Here is a 24,657-nt window from a genome sequence, read left to right as displayed (position 1 = left end):
GGGAAATAGTGGAAGTGGAGGGTTTTCCTTTCCTGATACTCCAAGTATTTTCAGACACTCTTAAGACCCTCCAGTCTGCTGGAGCATCAGGTGTTAGAAATGTCATTTTCAGCAAATCCTTGCATCTGCAGCTCTGCTTTCAAAATAGCATATGAAGGATTTTGAGTGTCTTGGGTGGCCTTTGAATAGCAGAAGTGGTGTTTGCAAGTGATACAGCAAGGGCTGCTGCCAGTAACCCCTAGTGACAGATAAAAGAGCACTTAAAAATCTGTGAAGAATGGCTATTTAGTATAATGGGTATAACAGGAATAAATGTCTGTTGCCCTACATACTGTTTCATCATAGAATGGGTTAGGGTCGGAAAGGACCTTAAGATCAACCAGTTCCAACCTGCCTGCCACGGGCAGGGACACCTCACACTAGACCATGTCACCCAAGGCTCTGTCCGACCTGGCCTTCGATTCTGTCTTTAATCATTGCCAACAGAGGTTGTCTACTTTTTCATCCAAGTGAAGCTATTTAGTCCTGACAAGTTCTTATTGGCCTTCTTTTTAGTACTCCCCACTAGAATTTTACATTCCCCAAACTGTTCCTGCTCTAATGGACTGTGTACTTCCCAGTATCAAGCAGGTGGGAACAGAAAACACCCAAGCTTACACTAGGGAAATACCGACTATTAAGAGTCTTGCCTTTTTAGGGTGATCATTAAGAAGTTACTGACAGTGCAGGGATTTAACTCAAAGCAAGGAACAGAGATATGTATGTGCTTTTGTGACAGGGTTGTGCATCCCAAGGACATCTTAAGCACCTTGCTCTTCTGGTTGATGGAAGGAGCTGGTACATGGCTATCCTAAAGAATAACAGTCACAGAGGCACGGTTTTGTGATAAGCAGTTGTGTCCCAAGAGAGGTTTAATGTTTCTTCAGGTGTACAGCATCTTAAGAAATTCATAGTCATGTTTTCCACTGCCTTTACAAGACATTTGTGTCAAACTTGCCTCTTTTCAGATGAACTGTGGGCTGTGTCTGGACCAGAATCTTCATAGTATCATGCTGCCTGGTTCAAAAAAGCCCAGAAGTGCTCAGCAAAGAGCTTTCCACTGCACAGCCTTACACTGTTAAAAGGCAGTCTATACTTCTATGTCTGAATAGGAGAATTTCTTCCTCTTTATACTGTATGTCATGGCAGAGAACTTAGCAAAGGAGCAGAATCAGAGATACTCATGCAGCAGCAGCAGCAGTTTTTTGCCTTGCTCTTTCCAGGCTCCAGATCACTTTAAATCTTTAACTGCAGGACTTTGCTTGTGTTCCTTGGAGACAATGAAGGCTTTCTACTGGGTCTTTAATCTAGGAGGCTCAGTGACTGTTAACTGCATGCTCAAGCTTTCTACAAAGGTGATGTCTGGTATTTCAGGACTCTCAGAGAAGTCCCAAGCATTAGATATGGTTATGGAATATATTTAGCGTAATAATTGAAGCTAAATGCTATAACAAGCACAGCATGAAACTCATGCTCAATGTACCTGACCTGTCAAGCTCTTCTCAGAACACAAAATGGATATTCTTAGTTTTCTGATGATGTGAAAAACAGCTTGCTTTACGTGCTTACAGACAGATCCAGTGGACTATGTGGAAAGCGTTTGTGAGAACATGCAGTTGTTTCAGAAGGAGGATTTTCTGACAGGAGAGCAGCTCTTGTTTGAATACAAGCCTGAGGTAAGTATTCTTTGAACTCTTGATTACATGTTTTGATGTAAGGAGAATATGGACATACGGTATAATATAGGCACTTACAGGCATTTATAATTAGCCATAATCCAGGCACAGGTTTTGTATTAATGAAACACTTGTATTAAGAAAGGAAATGCAGGCTTTTTTGTAAGCTTGTTCTGTCTTGTTCTTCCTGTGTTCAGACTGAGAAGTCTTTGGTGGGTCAGGCAGAGCCAGAGTTGTTTTTGACCTGAAGTATTGTCTTGAACTTGTAGATCATTGCTGATGCCCTTAACCAGCTCAGTCCCCAGAGAGCCAACCTCATTTTGCTGTCTGCTGCCAATGAAGGCCAGTGTCACCTAAAAGAGAGGTGGTTTGGAACGCAATACAGTGTGGAAGGTAAAACAGCAGGAGAAGCTTGGAGAACATCTCATTTGTATGTTAGATACTAAAAGGGTGACAACATAAAATACAACCACACAGAAGTAGGGGAATGAATCCTCAGTACTTTACTCACCTCATCATTAGTCAAGTACTCTTTCCTGCTCAATAACTTTGCTCTTCTTTGTTTGCTATCAGCTGATTCCCACTCCCTAGTTTGTGATTGTTTCAGGAGGCAGGGATCCCAGGAGAGCCCTCCCCTTGGCTGCCATTCAGGTCCTGAAAAGGGAAAAGAACACAAACGCTGAAGGGCAGGGTGTGTTGGTAGCTGATTAATGATGCAGGCAAGCTCGATTTACTTCTGAATAGGACTACTTCAGTCCTGCTCCAGGGGAGTTTGTAGGAAGGGATTTAGAGAGTCTTGATGAGCAGGGTGACATTAAGAACCTCCTATTATACTGCAAATAGTCGTGGGGCTAGCTAAGGGATGAGCTGACTGGCCTAGGAAATAGGATAGCTTGAACTAAGTGCATCTTATGTTGGTTTGTTTTTTTTTAATAGATATTGACAAGTGCTGGAGTGATTTATGGGACAGTGACTTTGAGTTAAATCAGGATTTGCACCTTCCAGAAGAAAACAAATACATAGGTAAGGCACCTCAGCATCAGTGAAATCGCACCCCAATAATCTGAGAGTTTGCTGTGGTTTCAAACAGTTTAATTTCCTTCTGAACATCGGCCTGGTTTTGAAAATTAAAAAAAGAGAGCTCTGTTCACCTGAATTTTATTCAATTTCTGTTATTTATAAGCTTGAGCTGCGTTTTTCGAAGGTGTAAATTTACAGGTCATAGAGCTGTAACAGAGCAGCCTCACACAGTCAGTGAGAGGTAATGCAGAGCTCCAGGCTTAGAGGAGTAATTTTATTCACCTAATCTTGATGGGTTTGAAAGCATCTAAATACCATCTGGCTTTGCTGCCAAAACCAAATGACAATAAACCCGTAACTTGTAACCCCTATGGGACACAACATCACCGTTTCTGTGTGGCTTCTGAGCCGCTCTTCTGGTGTGGAGCTGAAAAAGAAATGTTCTTTGGGTGCAGGAAAGCATTATTGTGTGCAATGTAGCAAGCTGGATAAAATAATGTTGATAATTTTGAATACCTTCATGTATGCAGCCTGTCTGTGTCTGTGAAACCCACTAACCGATGGTTTTGGTTTGGTTTTCCTTTGTTAGCCACTGATTTTGCTTTGAAAGTTGCTGACTGCCCTGAGACTGAATACCCTGTCAAAACACTAAGCACACAACAAGGCTGTCTCTGGTACAAGAAGGATGATAAATTCAAAATCCCAAAAGGTAAACACCTTAAGGGCTTTCAGAAGAGTAGGAAGTCATGTTCTTTACCAGCTGGAATTTATCTGAAGGCAAATTATCTGTGATAGTGTTCACTTAAGCTCAGTGTTTTAACTGTCAGCTCCTCCATGGTCCCTTTGATATGTGTATTAGCTACAATGAAAGAGAAGCAGGTAAACTACCTTGCAGTGAAGAAACGCTCCTGATACCTCAGGTTGGAAAGTGGAATCACTGAAATATACTGACTTCTGAATGTCTGACTATGGGCATATACTGAGACAAGGGCTTGAGAACAAAGGAGCACATCAGTTAGAGGAGGGTATAGTCTCTTCTACAGAAGGAGAAAAATACCATCTGGGTCTAAGACAAATGTGTAAAATATATTGCTGCTTTCAATCAGAATGTCCCAGTTTTTAGTACCTGTTGAAGAGATGTTTAGTGGAGTTTTGTTGTCTCTATAGGTCACACCAAGCGAGTTAATATTCTGCAAAGCACAGCTTTGTGTGTGCTAATATTTAGTATTTTGAAGGGAAGAATTTGGAGGGAAAAAGAGAAGGCATTTGATGAGGACTTAATATAAGCCAAAATATATTCTTATAGCTGAATGACCATTTTCATTAGACTCAAATTGTGACCAAAGTACAACCTGGTGGAACTATATTTGACTTTAGAAAACTCATCTTTTTTATGCAATTACTCATTTAAGTTTCTTTTTCCCCCCCCAGGTTATGTTCAATTCCATCTGATCTCTCCATTGATACAGCAGTCTGCAGAGAAGTGAGGATTGTATTATTTATGCTTAACTATATTACCGTAGTTGGTGAAAAACCATGAAGAGAGGTTAAGTTTAACCTGGAATAGAATAAGTCTTCTTTTTCTCATGTTCTTACACATCCCTTGTTTTACCTGTAGCTCAGTGAGGGTGGCTCTCAGCAGGTCGTTACTGTAGCACGCAGATGCACTGGAGTTTCTTGGTGTGGTATTCCCCAGTGCAAGTTTGGGAAAAATAATGTACCAGCAGCAGCATTCCAGAAGGGAGTGCTTAGAGGAGTCTGCGATGAAAAGAGCAGTCTTCAGTCATGTCCTGAACCAGCTACTTGGGAGCCTATAGGAGCAGGTGAAGAGACTATCAGCAGCATTTAGAAACCAACTGTTGGTTAGAAAGACTTCCAGACTGCAGCTCTGCACATGCTGTGTGTGTGCTGGTCTTGGGCTGGCATCGCCGTTTGTAACAGGTTTCATAGTACTTTTGTCACAAGCCTGCTGAGACCTGCCCAACTGATGTAACGGGAAAGTCTTTGTAAACCTGGTTTCATCAGGGCTTTGTTAGATCGAGCTTTGAATGGGAATCCAGGCAGTAACAAAAACCTGAGAGCACAGACTGCAGTTTCCACAGTGGGGAGTCTGATTTGCTGTAGCTTATTTTGGTTTATCTTGATAGATAAATAATCATCTCATTACTCAACTCTTCAGCATAACTGAGCCCATCCATCCTCCATTCCTTTACACAAAGCATAATTGTCTCTTTTTGTGTCATTATTCCATATTTTGAGCATTGGCATGTTACAGTGTGCATCCCTATCTTGAAGAAGTCTTAAGTCACATGAAGCTGGAATCTTATTTATTGCAAAGAATGGTTGAATGGCCAAATGTTGTGTGCTTTGGACAAAGGGAAACTTGCATTCTGTAGTTCTGCGTTTGTGGAAAACTCATTTTGAGTCTCATTTTACTCAAATATATTCTTCTGGAGAACTTCTTGTGCTTCATCAACCATCTGAGTCATTGAGCTTAATTTTTAGCTTCATCCTATTCCGTCTCTTTCTTTGTTTTTAACCCTCTGCCCTTTCCTCCATGCAGCATAGTTTTGTTTGATACCTTTGTAAACATCCTTTCCCACAACCTTGGGGAGCCAGCTTACGAAGCAGACGTCGCCCAGCTGGAATACAAGCTTGTAGCTGGAGAGCACGGCTTAGTCATTCAAGTGAAGGGTTTCAATCACAAACTACCTGTAAGTACTGCTGATCTTCTAAACACTGTTGAGCATGCTGCTTCCCAGGGGCTGTGCTGTTTCTCCTGGCAGCTGGAGCCTGGTTGAATGTTCAGATGGGTTATTTAAAACTGGAAAATGTGTGTCTCTGCTCAGATACAGGTTAACACTGCAAATGCTTTTTTTCATGTGCTGCCATCTATAAAGGTGTATTCACTTTCACAAGCTCAAATTACTGACCTTAGACTGACTCAAGAGAAACCTGCCTTTAAGTAATAACTGATAAAGACTTCAACAGCCTTCCCTGTAAAAAGAGCCACAAGTCTCCCATATCCATACAGGGTGTTAAGAGGCTCTTCAGCTGTAAGATAAAGCTATTTGCAGGCTGCCTGGAGGATTATGTTGGAAAATAGGTTTTGTTTAGGAGACAGGTTTTGTCTAGAATTTGACTTCAGAGGTGCAGCTTCTGCACATGTCCCTGTGGGTGCAGTTGTTCTCTGTCAGGTTGGTAAGAGCTTCCCTTCTGAGCACTGGGGGATCCCGTTCCCATTCTCTGTAAGGGATGTAAAGCACAGAGAAGAGAAAACTGCCCAACTTCCTTAGACTTCCATTGCAAGAGCTTGGCTGGAGCTTTAACAAGACTGTCAATCATCTCAGGCTTATTAATGTGAGCTTAAACAGAAAAAGCCAGAGATGCAAATATGTCTGAATATTCCTTAAGTTGTGAATGTTGCTCTGTGGTAATGCCATTGTGCCAGCTGTAAAAGGGAAAACTGGAATATCTAATACAGAAGTGTTGGACTTACAGGCTAGGTTTGTTTCAGCAGAATGTGGAAACTATTGATTTGGGACATTGAGCTTAATTCATTCACTTTCTAAATATCCTGTCCTTTTGAAGCTGACTGTGATATGATATAGAATTGTTTAGTGAACATCCACCAGAAGTGAGGAATGTGCTTCAGTAGCATTGTGTGTCTTGTGTTGATCAAGGAATAATGATTCTTAAAAATGATTATATAGGTTTAAGGTTATAATTGGTTAGTATTATTATATAATAATAGGTTATACCTGGTTCTTAAAAAAGTACTTAGAACTGTTTTCTTTACAGCTTCTCTTTCAGCTCATCATTGATTACTTGTCTGACTTCAGCTTTACTCCAGCAGTGTTTGAAATGATAACAGAGCAGCTGAAGAAAACGTACTTCAACATCCTCATCAAACCTGAGACTCTGGCCAAGTGAGTTCTGGGGGAGGGTGAGAAGTGGTTGCAGAGCAAGTGTTGAGGTTGACTGAAGAGCTTGGAAATCACTGTGCTGTAGGAGAGCTTAGGGAGCTCAAGCGGCTCTGAAACCAGCAGATTGAATATGCAGGTCAGACTGGACATCTAGGTCGCTGCTGAAGTGACCTGTAGCCAACAGCAGGTGCTGAGGGAGGGCAGAGTCAGCCCACAGCAGCACTCCTTGTCTCCAGTACAGTCCTGAGTCAGAAATGGCATCTCTTACACTGAACAGCTCGACAGCCTGTGGTGGTGTTTTCCTTCTTGCACTGCAGGGACGTGCGTCTCCTCATATTGGAACATGGGAGGTGGTCCATGATAGACAAATACCAGACGCTGATGAATGGCCTTTCCATTGAGTCTCTCTCATCCTTTGTTAAGGCTTTCAAATCACAGCTCTTCGCAGAGGGTCTTGTACAAGGGAACTTCACGAGCAGAGTAAGTACAGCTTCAGCAGCTGACACACACACACGCTTGTCCTTAAGATGTGCTTTAACACAGCTGCCACCAACTCCAACATTTCCCTGACTGCCTCCTCGGTACTGGCAATCTGGAGCTTTGCTGGGACAGGGCAGCTTCACCTCTAACACCTCACGAGTGCTCATCTGGATAAGCCACTGGGGAGACCATAGTTGCTGGTTTGAACAGAAGTTTCCAGGAGTTTGGATTTGAACTGCAGAGAGGAAAGAATGTGGTAGAAACCTGCCTGTAACCTGTTTCCCCTGTTGCCACCAGTTGTGATAGTATTTGGTGTACTGATTTATTTGATACTGAGAAACATCCACAGTGGTACCACAGGAGGAGGCTTCCCTCGAAGTACGTTTCTCCTGGACATTTGATTTCCAGTCATCCTGAGTCCTAGTCCTTTCAAACGCCTGCAATATTCATCAAAGAATGCCACCCTGACATTGTCCTGTCAGGCTTTTAAAACAGGGCTGTCATGGGGCTTAGCTCCATGTATGCAATGGCACTGAGTGCCTGTGTGTGGCATGGGAGTTAAACCACCTGCAGTTACGATTTGTGCTGAGAAGTTTGTCTTACCTGGTGGTGTTTGTCTTTAAACTGCTTAAAGCCTCATAGAGAAAACATGCCAATGTACATGCCAGTGTCCTTTGGGAGGTCAGGTTCTTGTCATGTCAGCTGTGGGACAGGAGGAGGCCTGGGAATCCAAACTCAATTTGCTAAGAATTGCCATTCAAAATGCTTTTGCTGCTGCAGCCTCTGTGTGAACTAAGCTCCTTTCACAGGGTGGCTTGTGCAGATCTAACTCCTACATCAATTTTAGGGTGTGTTTTAGTTTCAGTGTTCCTTACACTTCCTTCCATTTCTTCCACTTAAACCTAAGTCTCTTTCCCAGAACTCCAACTTGATGCACAAGAGAGGAGCCTTGCCTCCTCCTGTGCCCACCTTTCACTGTTGTGATGGCTGATGCTATGTCTCTGGCTTCTGCTTCTCCTTCTGGAGAAGTTACAGTGCAAGAAGCTGCCTGGAGACTGTTTTGTTTTGCAGCATGGTGCAGAGGTGTCAAGGGGGCAGGGATGGGGTTGGTGTGACAGCTCAGCTGGTCTTTGCCTGGGAGGTCACCTTCTGAAGTGATGCTCTGGGGGGTGTGGTTATGAACTGGGGTAGTAACCCTCTTCTAAATAAAACTTATGTTTTCTCTCCTAGGAAGCAAATGATTTTCTGAATTACGTTGTTCAGTGAGTATCTCTTGACTCATTGTTTGGAAACTATAATCAAGTTCAGATGCTTTTCTGCAGGAAGGGGTCAGGATGGGAGTGATGCAGAAGTTCCCTTCTTCTCTCCTGACTATAGGTTCTTGTGGGAGGTGACTGTTCATCATGGCAGTTTCAGTGGGCATTGGTTTGGTTTGGGGAAGGGGAAAACAAAGTCAGACCAAATGTCTGGGTGTTGTATTGGTTTTGGCTGAGATGTGAGCGGTGTTTGAAGCTTTGCTGTTTGTGCTCCCTTCAGAAAGCTGCAGTTCGCTCCCCTGGTCCATCCCTGCCCTGTTCAGTTCCGGGTGGTGGATTTGCCAAATACACATCTGCTCTGTAAGGTGAAAACTCTCAACAAAGGAGATGCCAACTCAGAAGTGACAGTCTATTACCAGGTATGTGTTAGCTTGGTGGGTACTGGCCTCTTCCCTCTGGTAGCTGCTGATGCTCATATAGCTGTACTTAAGCCACAGTTATGGTCTCTGGACAGTGTGCTGAAACTTCACTTAAACCCAGGTGAGCTCTCACAATGTGCGGGGTTCTCCAATGCCTGTGCTAGTGCTTGTAGATAGATGGGTTTGTGCCTTGGTGATCTCCTGTGTCCTCACTACTGAGCTCATGGTTCTGGGCTGAGCCCCTTCCCTCTCTTCTGAGGGCCACATTGAGGCCTTCATTGAAAACAGGAACTTTCCATCTGTCCCTGCTGTGAACTGTAATTTGGTGCTGCAGTCCAGGCTGAGGTGTGTGCCACAACCTTCACCTTGGTCTAACCTACAGCACTGAACTCCATGAAATGACCCGAAGTTCTTTGTTTTCTTTCTAGTCAGGTGCCAGAAGCCTAAGGGAATATACCCTTATGGAGCTGATTGTGGTAAGTTAGTGTTTGTGTCTCCTAACTCATCAAAGTGCCTTCCCCAAAACCAGCACTTGGAGCTAAGATAAGGCCTGGGGGCTAAATGGTACAAAGAGGGCAGCATATACCTATTGCTTACTCCAGTTAACCTTGGTTTAACTTGGATCCCCAACCTGCTGCAGTGAGGGACGCTGTGAACACTGCTCCCTTAGCTCCTGACCTGGGAGACTGAGCCCCCTTTATTCAGTGGGTGCAGCTGGAAAGGCAGCGCTGCAGTTGCCTTCACACACTGAGATCATGGGTCTGTGCAGAGCCGGAGGGTGGCTGCAGAGGAGCGCTGCTTCTGCTGTAACATGTGTGTGCTCTGTTCCAGATGCACATGGAAGAGCCTTGCTTTGACTTCCTGAGGACCAAGCAGACCCTTGGGTGAGTTCACTGTGGATGACACCTCCTGCACTCCTACTGTTGCTGTTCCTTAGCAGTTTTACTCTGGAAACACTTCCTGCGCAGTGGCTAATTCCTGAATTACAGTAATGGAAACTAACATAAACACATCAAAACCAGGAGTACCAACTGATACAGGCTGCAGCCAAGTTGCTGTTGAGTCCTCTAAGTATTTTATCTATCACCAGTGTGTTAACTCAGAATTACTCAGCACAAAGTTGTTCCTTCCACTTCCTAAATCAACTCCCTGTTCCCTGGGGCTGTTTTCACAGCGGCTCTGTGGTGCATAGCAGCCTCCCTCAGAGGCCCCCTTCTACCTTGGAAACTGAAACAAGCTTTTCACAGCTATAGGTCTGTCACCGTGTGAATTTGTTGTGGGAACACAAATTCTGTGCCAAGACAAGGAGTTCATAAACATGAGGAAACGCTGCAGTGCAGCGACGCAGGGAAGAAAGGAATGAAGACTGTTGGAAATTTATAGCTGAGATTTTTCTTTCTGAAGTACCAACACTATTTTAACTTGCAGCATGTCTTATAAATGAAAACTCAATTGTGCTGTGAAATGACTTTACTGTTTCCCTTTGTCGTTTTTAGCTACTATGTCTACCCTACCTGCAGGAATACTTCTGGGATTCTTGGCTTCTCCATCACAGTAGCCACCCAGGCAACTAAATATAAGTAAGTGCTCCACAGGCAATCATAGAATCCCAGACTGGTTTTGTTTGGAAAGGACCTTAGAGCTCATCCAGTTCCAACCCCCGCCACAGGCAGGGACACCTTCCACTAGAGCAGCTTGCTCCAAGCCCTGTCCAACCTGGCCTTGAACACTGCCAGGGATGGGGCAGCCACAGCTTCTCTGGGCACCCTGTGCCAGTGCCTCACCACTCTCACAGGGAAGAACTTCTTCCTAGTACGATTTTACCTCGTGCTACTGAGAGTTTCACTTCTACAGTTTGGGTTCCATTCCTGAGATGTGTGTCACCTGTGAAGATTTTCATGTGTCAGAAACCTCACAGTCCAGTACACGTCATTTTTCTTTCTGCCTTAATCCAATTTATGTGTAGGGCTGAGGACTGCAGAGGAAACGTTCAGGTCCCTTGTCATCTGGGGGCTGTTCTACTCCTTTACCCTTCAGTACTGGTGTTTTCTTTTTCCTGCCTGATTTAATTGTTTAACTCTCTTTTAGTTCTGAATTGGTTGACAAGAAAATTGAGGAGTTTCTTGCTTGCTTTGAAGAGAAAATCAAGCATTTAACTGAAGATGCTTTTAACACCCAGGTAAAACTTGATCTTGAAATGCTCTTCCTTGAACTGTGACATCTGAAAGGGAGGATTTGGTTACATCTCTCTGGTCTGTTTCTGAGGTTTTCTGACTTAGATCCTGCCTCTTATTCCATTCTGCCATCATTCTCTAAACGTTTGGTCTCTGGCCACTTACAGTTTGGGTTTCAACTTCAGTGTGATGGTAAATTAAGAGTTTTAAACGGTCCCTAACAAATTGTTTTGTCTTTTTCAAATGTAGGTTACAGCTTTGATAAATCTTAAAGAATGTGAAGACTCCCATCTCGGAGAAGAAGTAGACAGGAACTGGAATGAAGTTGTGACACAGCAGTATCTCTTTGACAGGCTTGCACGTGAGGTTGGTGTAAAGTGATGCCAAATGGAACAGAAACATTGCTTTGTGCTAGTTTTAAATGGGGGGATTTATGCTATTGCTGAGAAACTGATTTTAAAACTACATCCATTTCAAAAAGGCTTCTTTATCTAATGGGCTAGAGTTTGTAGAGGAACCATTTTTGTGTTTGAAATTACTTGGATCACTGCTGTGTTACTTAAACCCTGTCCCTGTGGGTTGCAGATTGAAGCTCTGAAGTCTGTTACACAATCCAACCTGGTGACTTGGTTCCAAGCTCATAGAAGCAGCAAGAAGAAAGTGCTCAGTGTACATGTGAGTATTTGTCAGCTCCTGGAACATCAACCTTTGATAACCTCAGAGAAGGATGGGGCAGAAGAGCACTGTCACGTAATTTTTGCTGTGGCTGTCTGCATTACTGCTATTTTTGACATTTCTAATTATTATTCAAATTGCATTTAAGTGTCTGTATTTAATTGTCAGGGCAGATGAACACTGAGTGAGATCCGACTTACAGAAGCTTAGAGTAGAATTTCTTTTTGGTAATTGTGTTCCAGGTGGTTGGATATGGAAAACATGAAGGAGACTCAGAGGTTCCAGCTGTCTCAGAAGTACAGAGTTCTTCATCTGGTGAAATACCTCAGCTTATTTTCTTGCCCGCATCTTCTTTGACTGATGTTACTTCCATCAAGGACATCAAAGCTTACACATCAACTCTGAATGTTCTCCCTTACCATAAAATATTAAAATAAAATCAGCATTTCGCCCTGCAGCCACGTGTGATACCAGTGCTTTCTGCAATACAAGTGCTCCAAACCTATTTTTATCAACACAGGACTCCATTCACATACCAAGGAAGTTTCCAGCCAGCCTTTCTCATTCATCTCCTACATTAAGAACGGGTCCTGTCCTGCGTCTTGCTGAAGCGAAGGGAGAGCTTCCCCCACCAGAAAGATGCCACGTTCTCCTCTCCAGCTGCCAGAGATGTGGGCTGCACCTTCTCATTCAGACTGTCTTGCCTGTCACTCCAGCAGCAGTTGCAGCTCTTCAGAGACAGTGTTCAGCAGTTCTGGAGGAGTTACTGGTGGGTGGGAGGGAAAAAATCCCAAAGCTTCAATCTCAAAATGTTTTTTTTTAGTCTTCCTGTATGTGCAACATAGGCAAAATTGAGATGAACTCAAATAAAAGCTAGATTTGACTGTGGAAAGATTGATACTTACAAGCTACTTCCTTACTCAAACATTATTTAACTTGAACCACAGAAACATAGATTCCTGCAGCGCTGGCGAGCTCATAGAGACATAAGGCTGGATGTAGAATCCAGAAACATCCTACTGTGGGTGCTACAGATTCTGCTCCTTGTGCTTCTTCAGTAACTACTTTAAGAGGTAGGTTTAGCTGCAAGGATTCCAGTGGGGTTAAAAATAATACATTTGACATAAAGCAACTGATCATCACTCAGCTGAAAAACGTGTCTTGCTGCAAAGATTTATTATGAAATAAATAAAAAGTCCATAAGATAAGTTTGAAAAATCTATTTTATGAAGCTTTAAGATGCATCGAGTAGAATTATCTATGGTTACATTTCAATCTCAAAATAACAAAGTTATTTTGGGCAAGACACTGAAATGCCAAAAGGTTTGATTATCGTACAGGTGGAAGATAACATAGATGTAGCATTTTCTAACAAACTGTCCCATCAAAGGAATCCTTGTATTTACACACTGCCAACATCAGCTAGATTTAAATGACATCTTGCATTTTGTTTCTTGTTTGTTTTTAAATATGTAGGACCCAGGAATATTATGCAACTGATACCAATGCCATGGCCTTCACAGTGGTTATATGAAGTGTATCTGCTTCAGAGCCCAGATTCCCTGTGCTCTAGAAGCATTGGTCAGCGGGCTCCAGCACCTGCCTGTGGAGCCTGAGCCCACCGCCAGTAGAGCAGAGTCCAGTATAAGTTACTGCACAGCCAAGACGTTTCTTGTTTCTTTTAATTGCTTATCTGCACCAGTAAGTCCAGTATCCCTGAGATAGGAACCACTGTAGTTGGAGGGGTCAGGTTCTCCAAACGGTACGTACGTGATAACTGCTGACTAGCTTGGTATCAGGTGTAAACTTCGCTAAGCCAAGGCTTCAATGTTTTCTGGGTTTAGAACCCACTTAATGTTTACTGGCAGCAAGTCGTTTCAGTAGTGGCTCATCATAAACCCAGCACTCTCCATCTTCATGGAATAACTAGAACAAAGGGAACAATCAGATGTAAGCTTTTGATGACCCAGCTAGAAAGGAACAAATGCAACAGAGCAGAGGGCAGATAAATGAACATTCAAATAAAGCTCACCCTTGTTTCCCATGAGGTCTCGGTCTCCTTTCTGGCTCTGGCTTCAGCTCTTTGTCTTTCTTCAAGTGCGTGCTTTGCAGCTGTGGCTGCATCGATGTCTCTAATTTTTAAGTTGTAGGTTACATCTTTCCATAGGCTTAATAAAAGAAATTAGAAAGGAGACTAATTATAGCAGGAAAGTGCTTCAAGGTTCTAGAAGCATATTACTACTAGCAATATTTGTTTGAATTAAAGTAGGTCTCACTTAATTGACAGGGCAGAAAAAAAACAATATATATTAAAACCATAACTGCCCTATTGCCAAGAGAGGCTGCAGTGGTCCTCTCTGGACCTCCCTAGAACATTTGGTCCCAGCGAGGATATGACCAAGAATTACAGGTCTCCTCTTCCCCCTCAAAACCCCAACCTGTTCCTTGGCTCTATCCTGCAGCAAAGGCCAATGTGGAGCACAGCGCTCCGTGCCAGGGCCAGATTAAGGCTGTGGACTGTACATGTGAATCCAACTACAAGAGAAGTCTTAATTTGCCCATTTAACTGAAGTTCTTACCAGCGAGACTCAAAGTCGGCTTGGTCCTCCAATTTTCTTACCTTCTTCTTAATTGTAGGCATTTTCTTGGTATCGATAAAAACAGCGTTCTCCTACAGAGTGAGATTTAAAATAAACCAAGTCAGTTCTTTATGTAGACTTACAATTCATATAACTTCAACTCAAGTACCCTGGTTGTCAGGAAATACATGAAAAACCCTCATTCTTTGGAGTCTGTTCTTGCTATAAAAATAAAATCACCTTAAGATTAACAAAGTAAATTCAAGATTTTAATCCCAAATTCAGTGTTCTTGTGATCTTTTGGGCAGCTCCACAGGAGTTCCCAACTAGTAATGCTTGTCTAAAAAAACACCAAACAACAAAAAACCCAACCCCCAAACCACAGCTTTTTAAGCACAGTCTTCCCTGTCTGAAAAAAAGCAAAGAGGAAAAAGCATCTTTACCCCTGTGCTGTATTTTGCATACATGACACCATTCCATTCGCCTTCAATTGAGCAGAAGGGTTTCTTGTCATTCGGAGAACTAAACAGAAACAGTCATTTCTCAGTTGTATCACAGGAACTGGAAGACTCTGAATGATCAAAACTTTATCCTAGTTGCTGTACAGTCTGTTTTGTATCAGCCCTTCAAATGTCCACCACTGACAAGGAGGAGCTTAAGGTTCTATTTACAAGTGAAGTCTTGCATGAATTAGTTGGATGAACCTTAAAAGTAGATAAACCTTACAAGGAAGTGTTGTTCCAGGAGAAGCCAGTTCCAGCCCCAGGGCTGTATTCACATTTAGAGTTCAGGAAATTAGTTACATGCTTTTATATTTAGAATGAGAAGTTTAAGCTTAACAAGGTTTCAACAAACTGACAGCTTCTTCCCCAGACTACTGGGAAACACCAACGCTAGTTCATAAATGACATTGTGATAGATCACAAAATGATCTATTAATGTATGTCAAGAAGTGATTTAAAATCAAGTTATAAACCTCATTTTGTCAGCATCCACTTGCTGACATCCCAGCAGATCTCCAAACAGGATGAGAATCTCCACTGAACTCTCTGCCTGGGGCACATGCACAGGGACTAACCAAAGATCCACCAAACCACAGGTGTAAATAGGTAAATAGAACTTCAACTGACATGCTACAGACAGCAGCATTACAAGGTTTGCTTCAGTGCTTTTAGGAGAGGTAATGATGAAGACATTTTGGATAATGCAGGATTGAAAATTTAAGTTCCTTTTGGTAATCAGCCAAGAATGTTTTAGGGAAGGACAAGGTAGGGTGCAGGCCTATGCAGGTTTCCTCTCACAAACCTTGGCTACAAATGGCATTCCATGCCCAGTAATCATAAACCCAGTGATTGGGCTGTAGCTGTTTCAGAAGGTTATGCCACTATCTTGAAAAAACACTATCAGCATTTAAAAAAGTGAGATTGACTGAAGAAACCCACTTACAAGATTTCAGCTGTAATTCTGTGCTTCTTTCCTCCATAAAATGGTTTCGTGTGGAAGACGATGGAAGCATTATAGCCTGTCTTTGAGCAATTAATACTGCATTCCCCACCAAGTTCTATCCATGGCACAGTGAGAATAGACCTGCAATTACAGATGTATGTATTTATAACCTGTTAACTGACAAATATTAAGCAGGAAGTATTACAAGGAATTAAAAAATTAAAACAGCAAACAGAGCATTTACTTACCTTCCATAACCATTAGGAAAGGTCAAAATATAGTGTTCATCATAATCTAGGCATGTTACACACCCTAGTAAGGAAAAATAGAAATAGATTTAAAAAACATTAAGCAAAACCTCTACAGAACTTTTCAGAATGATCTCCTGAAATACTTCATTAACAAAAAGTACCATTAATAGGAAAAGTGAAAAGCTTTAGTTTTCAGCAGGGCCGAGAACGCCTCACTTCTGGGAGAAGGCAGGGAAAGATGTATTTCCTAAGAAATACAATTTCCTGCAATTTCTTTCTGGGCCCTGAGTGATTTCAGCACACAAAGGGTGCAGAAAGAATCTCTGACTCCTAGAGATAAGCTCTAGTTACGGAAGTTGGGGTTGTTCATTCTGGAGAAGACTCCAAGGGACATTATTGCAGCTTTTCAGTTCTTAAAAGGGGCTTTAAGAAAGACAGAGCCTGCTGCAATAGGATGAGGGGTTTTAAATTAAAGGAGGGAGATTCAGGCTGGACGTGAGGAAAACATTCTTTACAATGAGGGTGGTAAAACACTGGCACAGGTTGCCCAGAGAGGTGGTGGATGAGCCATCTCTGGAGACATTCAAGGACAGGCTGGAATGCTCTGAGGACCCTGATATAGTTCAAGATGTCACAGAATCATAGAATCATGGAATAGTTAGGGTTGGAAAGGACCTCAAGATCATCCAGTTCCAACCCCCCTGCCATGGGCAGGGACACCTCACACTAAACCATGCCACACTCAAAGCTCTGTCCAACCTGGCCTTGAGCACCGCCAGGGATGGAGCATTCACAACCTCCCTGGGCAACCCATTCCAGTGCCTCACCACCCTTACAGGAAAGAATTTCTTCCTTATATCCAATCTAAACTTCCCCTGTTTAAGTTTTAACCTGTTACCCCTTGTCCTATCACTACAGTCCCTAATGAGGAGTCCCTCCCCAGCATCCCTATAGGCCCCCTTCAGATACTGGAAGGCTGCTCTGAGGTCTCCACGCAGCCTTCTCTTCTCCAGGCTGAACAGCCCCAACTTTCTCAGCCTGTCTTCACATGGGAGGTGCTCCAGTCCCCTGATCATCCTTGTGGCTTCCTCTGGACTTGTTCCAACAGTTCCATGTCCTTTTTATGTTGAGGACACCAGCACTGCATACAATACTGCAGGTGAGGTCTCACAAGAGCAGAGTAGAGGGGCAGGATCATCTCCTTCGACCTGCTGGTCACACTCCTTTTGATGCAGCCCAGGATACGGTCAACTCAACACTGAAGTCAACTCAATGTTCATTTTCTCATTGACCAAAACCCCAAGTCCTTCTCTGCAGGGCTGCTCTGAAACCTTTCTCAGCCCAACCTGTAGCTGTGCCTGACTGCTGCACGGGGGTTGGACTAGGTGACCTGTGAAGATGCCTTCCAATGAAATTCAAACATTCCTTATGTTTAACAGGATGACTTTAAAGGATTTCTGCAAAAATTCTAACTGCAGAATGTAAGTTTCTCTTCTACTGTTAAACGTATGCACACATACCTTGCCCTATGTTATGGACCCCGATAGACATTCCTAAAAACTTTGACTTGGTCCATATGTGAGCATTGAACTGTATCCTCTTGCTAAAGCACTCCGCGTAAAATGCTGAAACTAAAGAAGAAGATGTTAAAACCAACAGCACGAGACACTGATACTGTTGCTTCCAAATTCATTCATCAGCAAATATTTCAAAGTGCTTCATACTTATGTGGCACAGAGTTTGCCATCCGTTTCTCACAAAAACAGTTCATAGGTAAAACTTTCAGCTTTTAAATTTGGAGGGAAAACATAAACCCAAGATTTAAACCAGGAGCTGATTTTACTGTCACTCCTACCCAGACATCATCTTTATTAGCAAAGTTATTATCAACTTACTTGGAGGATGATGAGAGACCTGCTCTGCCACAAACGTTACACTGCTTTTACTGACCCAGGGAACTGGTCCTTCTGAAACTGGCTCCTGTGTGACAGCAGAGAGGATTTTCATCATGGACTGTGTTTACAAACCACTGCATACTTCCAAGTTGCTTCCATGCCTAATGGCTTCTAAAAATGTATGGCAGTCATTTTAAGGTATTTGCCAGTTTGCTAATTTGATGAGGAATAAACTCCTTACTCCTGAGGCTACAATGCCTTTGAAAGAAGAGTTTCTACTGTCTTGTTTTTGAGTATAAATGTACTGGGGAAACATCCCTAAATGAAAGAGCTGAACTGAGTCACTTATAAACCCAATTACAAAATCATATTTAAATCCACTTAATCTCTTATTAACTAATAAGAAATGTGTGGCAGAAATACTTTTTGCTTCTGAGAAAGTCTCACTGCACATTATAATGATCAGATTCTATGTATCACAGAACCATAAAACAACACTCATTTCCTGTGGCAAATACTGAAAAGTGTAATTCATTGTTAAAAGCGATGGAAGCACAAATACAATATTGCCTTTATCCCAGCAAACAGGAGTCCAAACATTCACCTTAGAAACAAGAATTGAGAAAACAAAATAGGAGAGAAGCGAATTAAATGGAAAAATTACATGTCTTACATCTAAGCAATTACATGTTTTGATATAATATACTGAGGCTACATGAAGTATCTGACATCAGCACTTCCTACATAGAATCACAGAATGGTTTGGGTCAGAAAGGACCTTAAGATCATCCAGTTCCAACCTCCTGCCATAGACAGGGATGCCTCATGATCATTTGCAACTTCAGAAGGTGAGAAGCCTAAATGAGGTGACTAAAAACCACAAAAATAAAGAAAAACAAAACACATCAGGCTGCACTGCAAGTGCCAGAGCTTTTCCCTGGAATCAGTGGGACTCTGTGCTGTCTATGGTTCAAATGCTTAATTCTTGAGTCTCATTGAAACTTGGGCAAATAAGAGAAAAACCTCATACACTGGTAGATGATTTCAGGTTATGAGTGTCACTGCTGTTACTGTGCTCTTTGCTTCACCAGACATACTGATAAAGCACAAAAGGAAAAGCAGTGACCAGACACAGGTGACCAATCAGAATACTTATCCAAGCACACAATCCAAACTTTAGATGTCAAAAAAAGACTTATTTAGATGTATTTTAAAAGGAGAATTAAATACAGTGGAGAAACTGCATTGCTTTCTAGGTTGTGAGGGGAAGAAACCCCACTGTTAAATACACAAGGGTTTAGAGAAATTATTAAAAAATACAAAAATCAGTGCTTTGGAAAGAAAGGAATTCACACTCAGTGCTATGAAACAGTTCAGGAAAGAAGAGAACATTTTCAACATGTCAAATAGTTCTAGTACCTAAAAACTGAATAAAACCAATAGCTCAAATTTTGTTATGCAAGATATTTTATACACCTTTCCAAAGAAAAGAGGGGGCTAGGAAATCAGTGAAGTAATTGCCACAGTTCATCAGTTTTGCTACTTAAACATAGCACAAGCCATTTCAGTCAGTAAATTAATACCGCTTTGGGAATTACTCGCATGCATTCTTGGCACCAAAAAATATACAAGAAACTAACCATATCATCTTCACCTTCAGTGCCCGGTAACACCCAATGACATCGGAAGATCTCACCCAAAATGGGATTGTAAGGCTTTTTAGCAACTGACCCTTTTCTTCCTGCATGAAAAGCTGAGAGGTACCATTTAACCACTTGAACCATCCGTTCCTTTGGATCCTTCTGGTCACTAATGCTACATGAGCAAGAAAGAGAGAATAGAAGGACAGGCAAAAATGAAATACAAACAGGCACCTTGAATAAAGCTTTTGGGATGTTTGGTTGTTTTTTGACTACTTTGACTATTTTCTAAGTTTAGATCAAACCCCAAGCAATATTCTTCAAAACCACCAGCTTGTTTATGGCCCTTGTGGGCTGCTGAAAGTAGTATCAGAACCAGTTAATGCTGTACTTGAAAAATGAAATACCTGACAAATAAGTCTGGATGTGCAAAAAAGTCAGCATACATTTCCAACAGTGATCTTCTTTCCAGGATAAAAGTTGGAAGAACCACCTAGGTGAAGAGAAACCCTCTTACAGATCAAGACACTTCAACAGCCTGCACAAAAGCATTCTACATACTAACTCTAAGTAACATACAAAGCTGAGGCTTAATGTGCCTGTAAACTGATTGTGTTCTCAAACTTAGCAGTGAGTCTGGACACATGCAGCTCAGTTGGCACCTTCTATAAACCAAAGATTTAAGAGAAACTGTCTCGACTTATGTATTACCTGATCCCAGTTAGAGCACACCCAAGTGCATGGCTGAGTTTATCAAAAGCAGTTCTTAGTAACACTGATTCTTTAATTTAGTCTGTATGTACACTGTCAATTTTCAGTTATAGCCATGACACATAGGCATAGCCTCTTACGTGCCTCTTTTAACAGGATGAAGGTTAACCTCTTGCCCACTACTTTTCCTCCCAAACAGCATTTTTAGCTTCCATTCTTGTGGATCTGCTGACTAATCAGTGTGGTCCAGACCACTCCTGAAAGCACTGCTGATTGCTGTTGCTGACTTTAAAGTGATACAGACAAGACGCACACTCATGATGTTTCTTGGCAGCCTGAGATCAGTAACTTTCAACTATTCCAGGAGTTCCCAAAACAGACACATACTGGATCAATTCCTATTCAGAACTGCCAGAAACCTTCTGTAGTTTGCCTGTGAGCTGCTGGCTACTTCTGAAAAGTTTGAAGTTTATCCTCTTACTCTCTATTGCAAGTTCCAGACTGGACAGTTAAAGTCATCCACTTAAGGAAACTGATGACAGGATTGATCTCTCCTACTGTTTTTCAATCTGGAATTACTTGTCTAAACTTAACCAAGCTGCCTAGAAAGATCAACACCTTAAGCATACTGTTCGTTCAGCCTTCAGACAGACATCAGCATGAATCACATTCATGAAAAATCCAACTCTTTACTTGCCAGACCTACATGGAGCATTTTAAAATACATAATAAAGCAAAGCATTTCACTTTGCGCTCGATTCCCCCTTTTGTTCTATTTATGTTTTATTGAATATCACCATATACTGGGATCTTGTAGATCTCTGTTATCCTAAAGACATGAGAAACATTACCACTGCATATAGCATTCCTCTTATCCCAGCTTTACACTCCAGGGATCAGGTCCCAGTAGAACAACCAACTACTTTCCATAGCAAACTATTTTCCCAATCAGATTTTAGCAGTTGGATACATTTATTCTGCATTACTTTTTCCCTCCCAATAACATCTCCAATTAAAAACTACAACCATGCTAAAGAGCTTTTAGCCTAACTAGCTCACAGAATAAATACACAGTTAAATTATTACTTTGACACTGAACTGATTTAGACAGAATTCAGGGTTTATTCCCCCTTTCTTCCCCATGAACAGTCAGCATGTTTACCTTTGTTAGATCCATTCCTAATCTAACTTGTGACAATAGATGCATAATAACACTCTTATGTTCTTCCACTGATTCTCCTTCCCCATCATCATCTCGATCATCAGGAGGATCAAAGAGATCTAGAAAGACCAAATTGTTTATTTTTCTCTAAACTATCAAAGACAGACTGTATTTAATTAGCATATATATTAACTGTCAAAAAGGTCTGATTTATAAAACTAAGATTTCTTTAAATCCTATGATTCAGTCCTCCATTAATAAAGAATAGAGAAACCATTTTCCATAAGTACCTTGTCATATATATATATATATGTGTGTGTGTGTGTGTGTGTGTGATCATATACAGCTTACATACAGATCTTCTTACTGGAAGTTCACACAGTTCGCTTACCGGTATCATTTGTTCCATTAGAAATGGAAGAATTGAGAGATTCTGTGGTATCCGGACGTTTCAAACTGCTTCCTGTGCTGCTCCGAGTCAGGACAGCAGCAGACCCTGAAGAACTAAAGAAGAGTAATAAGTTTTCACAATTCACGATCAACTAATTCAGACCAAATTATTACAATTTGCTAGACAGAGACAAGGAGTTTACTGGTAGAATTAATATATGTGCTGCATGGTAATACACAGGGATCTTCTAATCAGCTGTAGCTGAACAAATGGGAAAGCCTGAAGTCTAAGATAACACCGCCTGAAAGTATAAACCAGCTGATTAATTCCTCTTTGAAATGCATAGCATCTCTTAACAGTAATTCTCCAGTTCAGAAAAAAAAAAGAGTAAATAGAGATTTTTGGGGAAAACGCAACTCAAAAAAGTTTCTTTTAGTAAAGGTGAGAAGGAATTAGCTATTTACCAAAGACTGCAACAAATGCAAGTGAAATACAACAGGGTCTCAAGACTGTATCTCTCAGCTGGTGGCTTCCCAAGTTTGGTTTATGTTAGAGTTTTGCCAACGTATATACCTGATGGAATAGGAAGGAGCAGAGGAAGAAACTGCATCCCTCACAGATGACTGTGCTGGGGCTGGCGTAATCTTAATTCTGTTACACTAAGTGGATTTTTGCCTCCTCTAGTTTGTTGTTGTTTAAAAAGCCAATGTGGCTAATTTGCTTCTTTAGCTTAACTTCTACAAGTAGACAAGCCATGCACTCATAGATAACTGCATTCAGCACACACTGCATACTTTCAGCTACTTACTCCATACATCGCTTTGGGGAAGAACTGCTCTGATAGAATTCATCAGCGTCATAGAACTCATCCTCGCTGCTTGAGTAAGAAAAATCTGGGACTGTATTTGGAGACAAGTTGACATGGCTTGGAGAGGTGAGACTGCTGCTCGGTGCTGACTGCCCACTTCCTGTGGAGTATTAAACATTACAGACTTAGAATTAAACTCTTTCAAAATCCACCAGTTCTCCACTTATAAGTAGATTGTTTAAATCAATAAAGACTAATGCAAACTCAGAGGGTATGATATCTTACAAAATAAGAAGCAATAATTAGCCAACTTTATATCAAGTTTCATTTAAGAGACAACAAAAGAAAGGTCACAAGGAAAATCAAGAACACAGAACAGTAAAGTATAAGGACATGTTTTCCCAAAGTTGTCAACTACAGGCAAAACAACAATACTGAAAACTTGTATAAATTTATAGCACAAAGTATATTGGAAGGGATCTCTAGAAGTCTGGTTTATTCCCCGCTCAAGGCGCAGACTTGACCAGTTTGTTTAAGATCATGTCTAGTCAGGTTTTAAACCTCTCTCAAGAAGATTCCATAATCTTTCTAGGGAGCCTATTCCAAAGTTTGAACCATCTCATTATAAACCTAAAGCATTTTCTAATACCTACTTGGAATTTTCTTTCTTACAACTTGCGTTAACCGCCTTATCCTTTTGCTGTGCATCTCTAAGAGAAGCCCAGCTCTATCTTCTTTATATCCTCTCAGTAACTGGGAGAAAGTCTTGGCAAAAGACAGCAGTAACATCCCTCTTTAGCTTAATCTTCTAAGGCTGAACAAACCCAGTTCTGTCAGCCTCAAAGTACATCATGGGGCTCAGCTTCCCAAACATGATGATCCATGTCTTCATACTATGGAACCCAAAACTATACATAGTACTCAAGATAAGGTCTCTCAAGATCCCAAGTAGAGAGGAACAATCACTTCTCTATTTCTGCTCTTTATACACTCACTAATCCAGCCTGGCATGCAGCAACACCTTCATCACCACAAGGGCACGCTGTTGACTCGTGTTCCACTTGTTGCTGGTCCTGACCCCTGGCTCCTCCCCTGCGGGGCTGCAGTTAACCCCATGCAAGAAAGAAGGCAGGCTGAGGGCTGTGCCCACTGTACGTGGGTGAAGGACTTTACGTTTGCCTTCATCTAACTTCATGAGGTTTCTGTCCACTTCCGCAGCTAGTCACAGTCCCTCTGAAGGGCAGCCATGTCCTATTCACTGTTCTCCCCAGTTTGGCAAGGTTCATGTCTAGGTTATCTGAGATAGTAAGCAGTACTGGACCCAGTGTCAGCCCCTGAGAAACTGCATTAGTCACCTGGTTGCCATTTGGACCTCACACATCTGATCAGACGCCTCTGGCCTAACAGTTTTCACTCAACTTTATGCTACTGACATAAAACATCTTTTTCCAGTTTAGCTATGACTGTATTTGTGACAAAAGCTAATGAACACTAAACGTATTTAGTTTCTAAATTAGATTACATGAATCCTGTCTCACCACTAACTCAGCACTTTTCAACACAGTCATAGCAATAAAGACAAACGAGACTAACACAGGCCTTTTGTGGAAGACCAAATCACAACAGAGGTTATTAAGCAAGCTAAGATATTTACACCAAAAAAAAAACCAACAATCAGATGCTAACTAAAAGATGAGATGCAGAGCATAAACACTGAAAAAAGGAACTGTCTAGCAGGAGAAAAAGCCAGCAGTGGTATACTTCTTCTTCCAGATTGAGATGAATACCGTTTTATGCATGTGCTTGTTAGCGTTCTGGGAAGGAAGGGTAGTAATAAAGTAACAACAAATCGTTTACACACAAGGTTAGAGAAAAACTTGGGAGGGAAATGCAAGAGTTTTAGCATGATTGGACAACAGAAATAAATACACTGATCAGGAAGTAACAGTCAAGGTAGACAGATAATAAAAAAAATAACTATGCAGCTATGGTTAAAAAAAACCTCTTTAAAATATTACAGAAAACAGATATTTATAGCAACTTCATATATATATATTTAGCAACTTTTGCTTCAGAGTGTCTCATGTAGCTTTAAAAAGCCCTATGAAT

General features: G+C 41.6%; 2 protein-coding genes and 1 long non-coding RNA gene across 7 annotated transcripts in view; 1 reads left to right on the top strand and 2 right to left on the bottom strand.

Annotated features, from left to right (window-relative positions):
- The window catches only part of NRDC (nardilysin convertase), a 28,401-nt gene extending 15,844 nt beyond the window's left edge, over positions 1-12,557 (top strand). Inside the window, exons 15-31 of the mRNA XM_062623253.1 lie at positions 1,611-1,715; positions 1,985-2,108; positions 2,652-2,738; positions 3,325-3,444; positions 4,167-4,218; positions 5,299-5,449; positions 6,537-6,664; positions 6,979-7,141; positions 8,372-8,403; positions 8,678-8,816; positions 9,245-9,292; positions 9,648-9,700; positions 10,313-10,396; positions 10,905-10,995; positions 11,240-11,356; positions 11,576-11,665; positions 11,908-12,557. Of these exons, the coding sequence (XP_062479237.1) occupies positions 1,611-1,715; positions 1,985-2,108; positions 2,652-2,738; positions 3,325-3,444; positions 4,167-4,218; positions 5,299-5,449; positions 6,537-6,664; positions 6,979-7,141; positions 8,372-8,403; positions 8,678-8,816; positions 9,245-9,292; positions 9,648-9,700; positions 10,313-10,396; positions 10,905-10,995; positions 11,240-11,356; positions 11,576-11,665; positions 11,908-12,102 (1,779 nt within the window). The 3' untranslated portion in view covers positions 12,103-12,557. The remainder of the gene's footprint in view (positions 1-1,610; positions 1,716-1,984; positions 2,109-2,651; positions 2,739-3,324; positions 3,445-4,166; positions 4,219-5,298; positions 5,450-6,536; positions 6,665-6,978; positions 7,142-8,371; positions 8,404-8,677; positions 8,817-9,244; positions 9,293-9,647; positions 9,701-10,312; positions 10,397-10,904; positions 10,996-11,239; positions 11,357-11,575; positions 11,666-11,907) is intronic.
- LOC134165973 (uncharacterized) lies at positions 2,196-5,305 on the bottom strand. Its single transcript, XR_009965711.1, has 2 exons — positions 4,348-5,305; positions 2,196-2,369 (listed from the first exon to the last, which is right to left on the bottom strand). It is a non-coding gene; the product is annotated as an uncharacterized LOC134165973 (long non-coding RNA).
- Positions 12,558-12,870: 313 nt separating the features above from the next.
- The window catches only part of OSBPL9 (oxysterol binding protein like 9), a 63,680-nt gene continuing 51,893 nt past the window's right edge, over positions 12,871-24,657 (bottom strand). For all 5 annotated transcript variants that reach the window (XM_062623194.1, XM_062623195.1, XM_062623197.1 and 2 more), the window contains 13 exons: positions 22,549-22,708; positions 21,741-21,853; positions 21,350-21,468; positions 19,884-19,969; positions 19,477-19,651; positions 17,837-17,921; positions 17,462-17,572; positions 15,939-16,002; positions 15,691-15,831; positions 14,688-14,766; positions 14,245-14,336; positions 13,698-13,833; positions 12,871-13,591 (listed from right to left, as the gene is read on the bottom strand). In XM_062623194.1, coding sequence (XP_062479178.1) covers positions 13,517-13,591; positions 13,698-13,833; positions 14,245-14,336; positions 14,688-14,766; positions 15,691-15,831; positions 15,939-16,002; positions 17,462-17,572; positions 17,837-17,921; positions 19,477-19,651; positions 19,884-19,969; positions 21,350-21,468; positions 21,741-21,853; positions 22,549-22,708 — 1,436 coding nt within the window. In that variant the 3' untranslated portion in view covers positions 12,871-13,516. The remainder of the gene's footprint in view (positions 13,592-13,697; positions 13,834-14,244; positions 14,337-14,687; positions 14,767-15,690; positions 15,832-15,938; positions 16,003-17,461; positions 17,573-17,836; positions 17,922-19,476; positions 19,652-19,883; positions 19,970-21,349; positions 21,469-21,740; positions 21,854-22,548; positions 22,709-24,657) is intronic.

This window comes from Pezoporus occidentalis, unplaced genomic scaffold, assembly GCF_034315485.1.
Source record: "Pezoporus occidentalis ecotype Australia unplaced genomic scaffold, CSIRO_AGI_Poc_V1 ctg25, whole genome shotgun sequence".
Taxonomy (NCBI): domain Eukaryota; kingdom Metazoa; phylum Chordata; class Aves; order Psittaciformes; family Psittacidae; genus Pezoporus; species Pezoporus occidentalis.
Note: the sequence above shows the minus strand (reverse complement) of the source record. Positions and strands in the feature narration are given on the sequence as shown.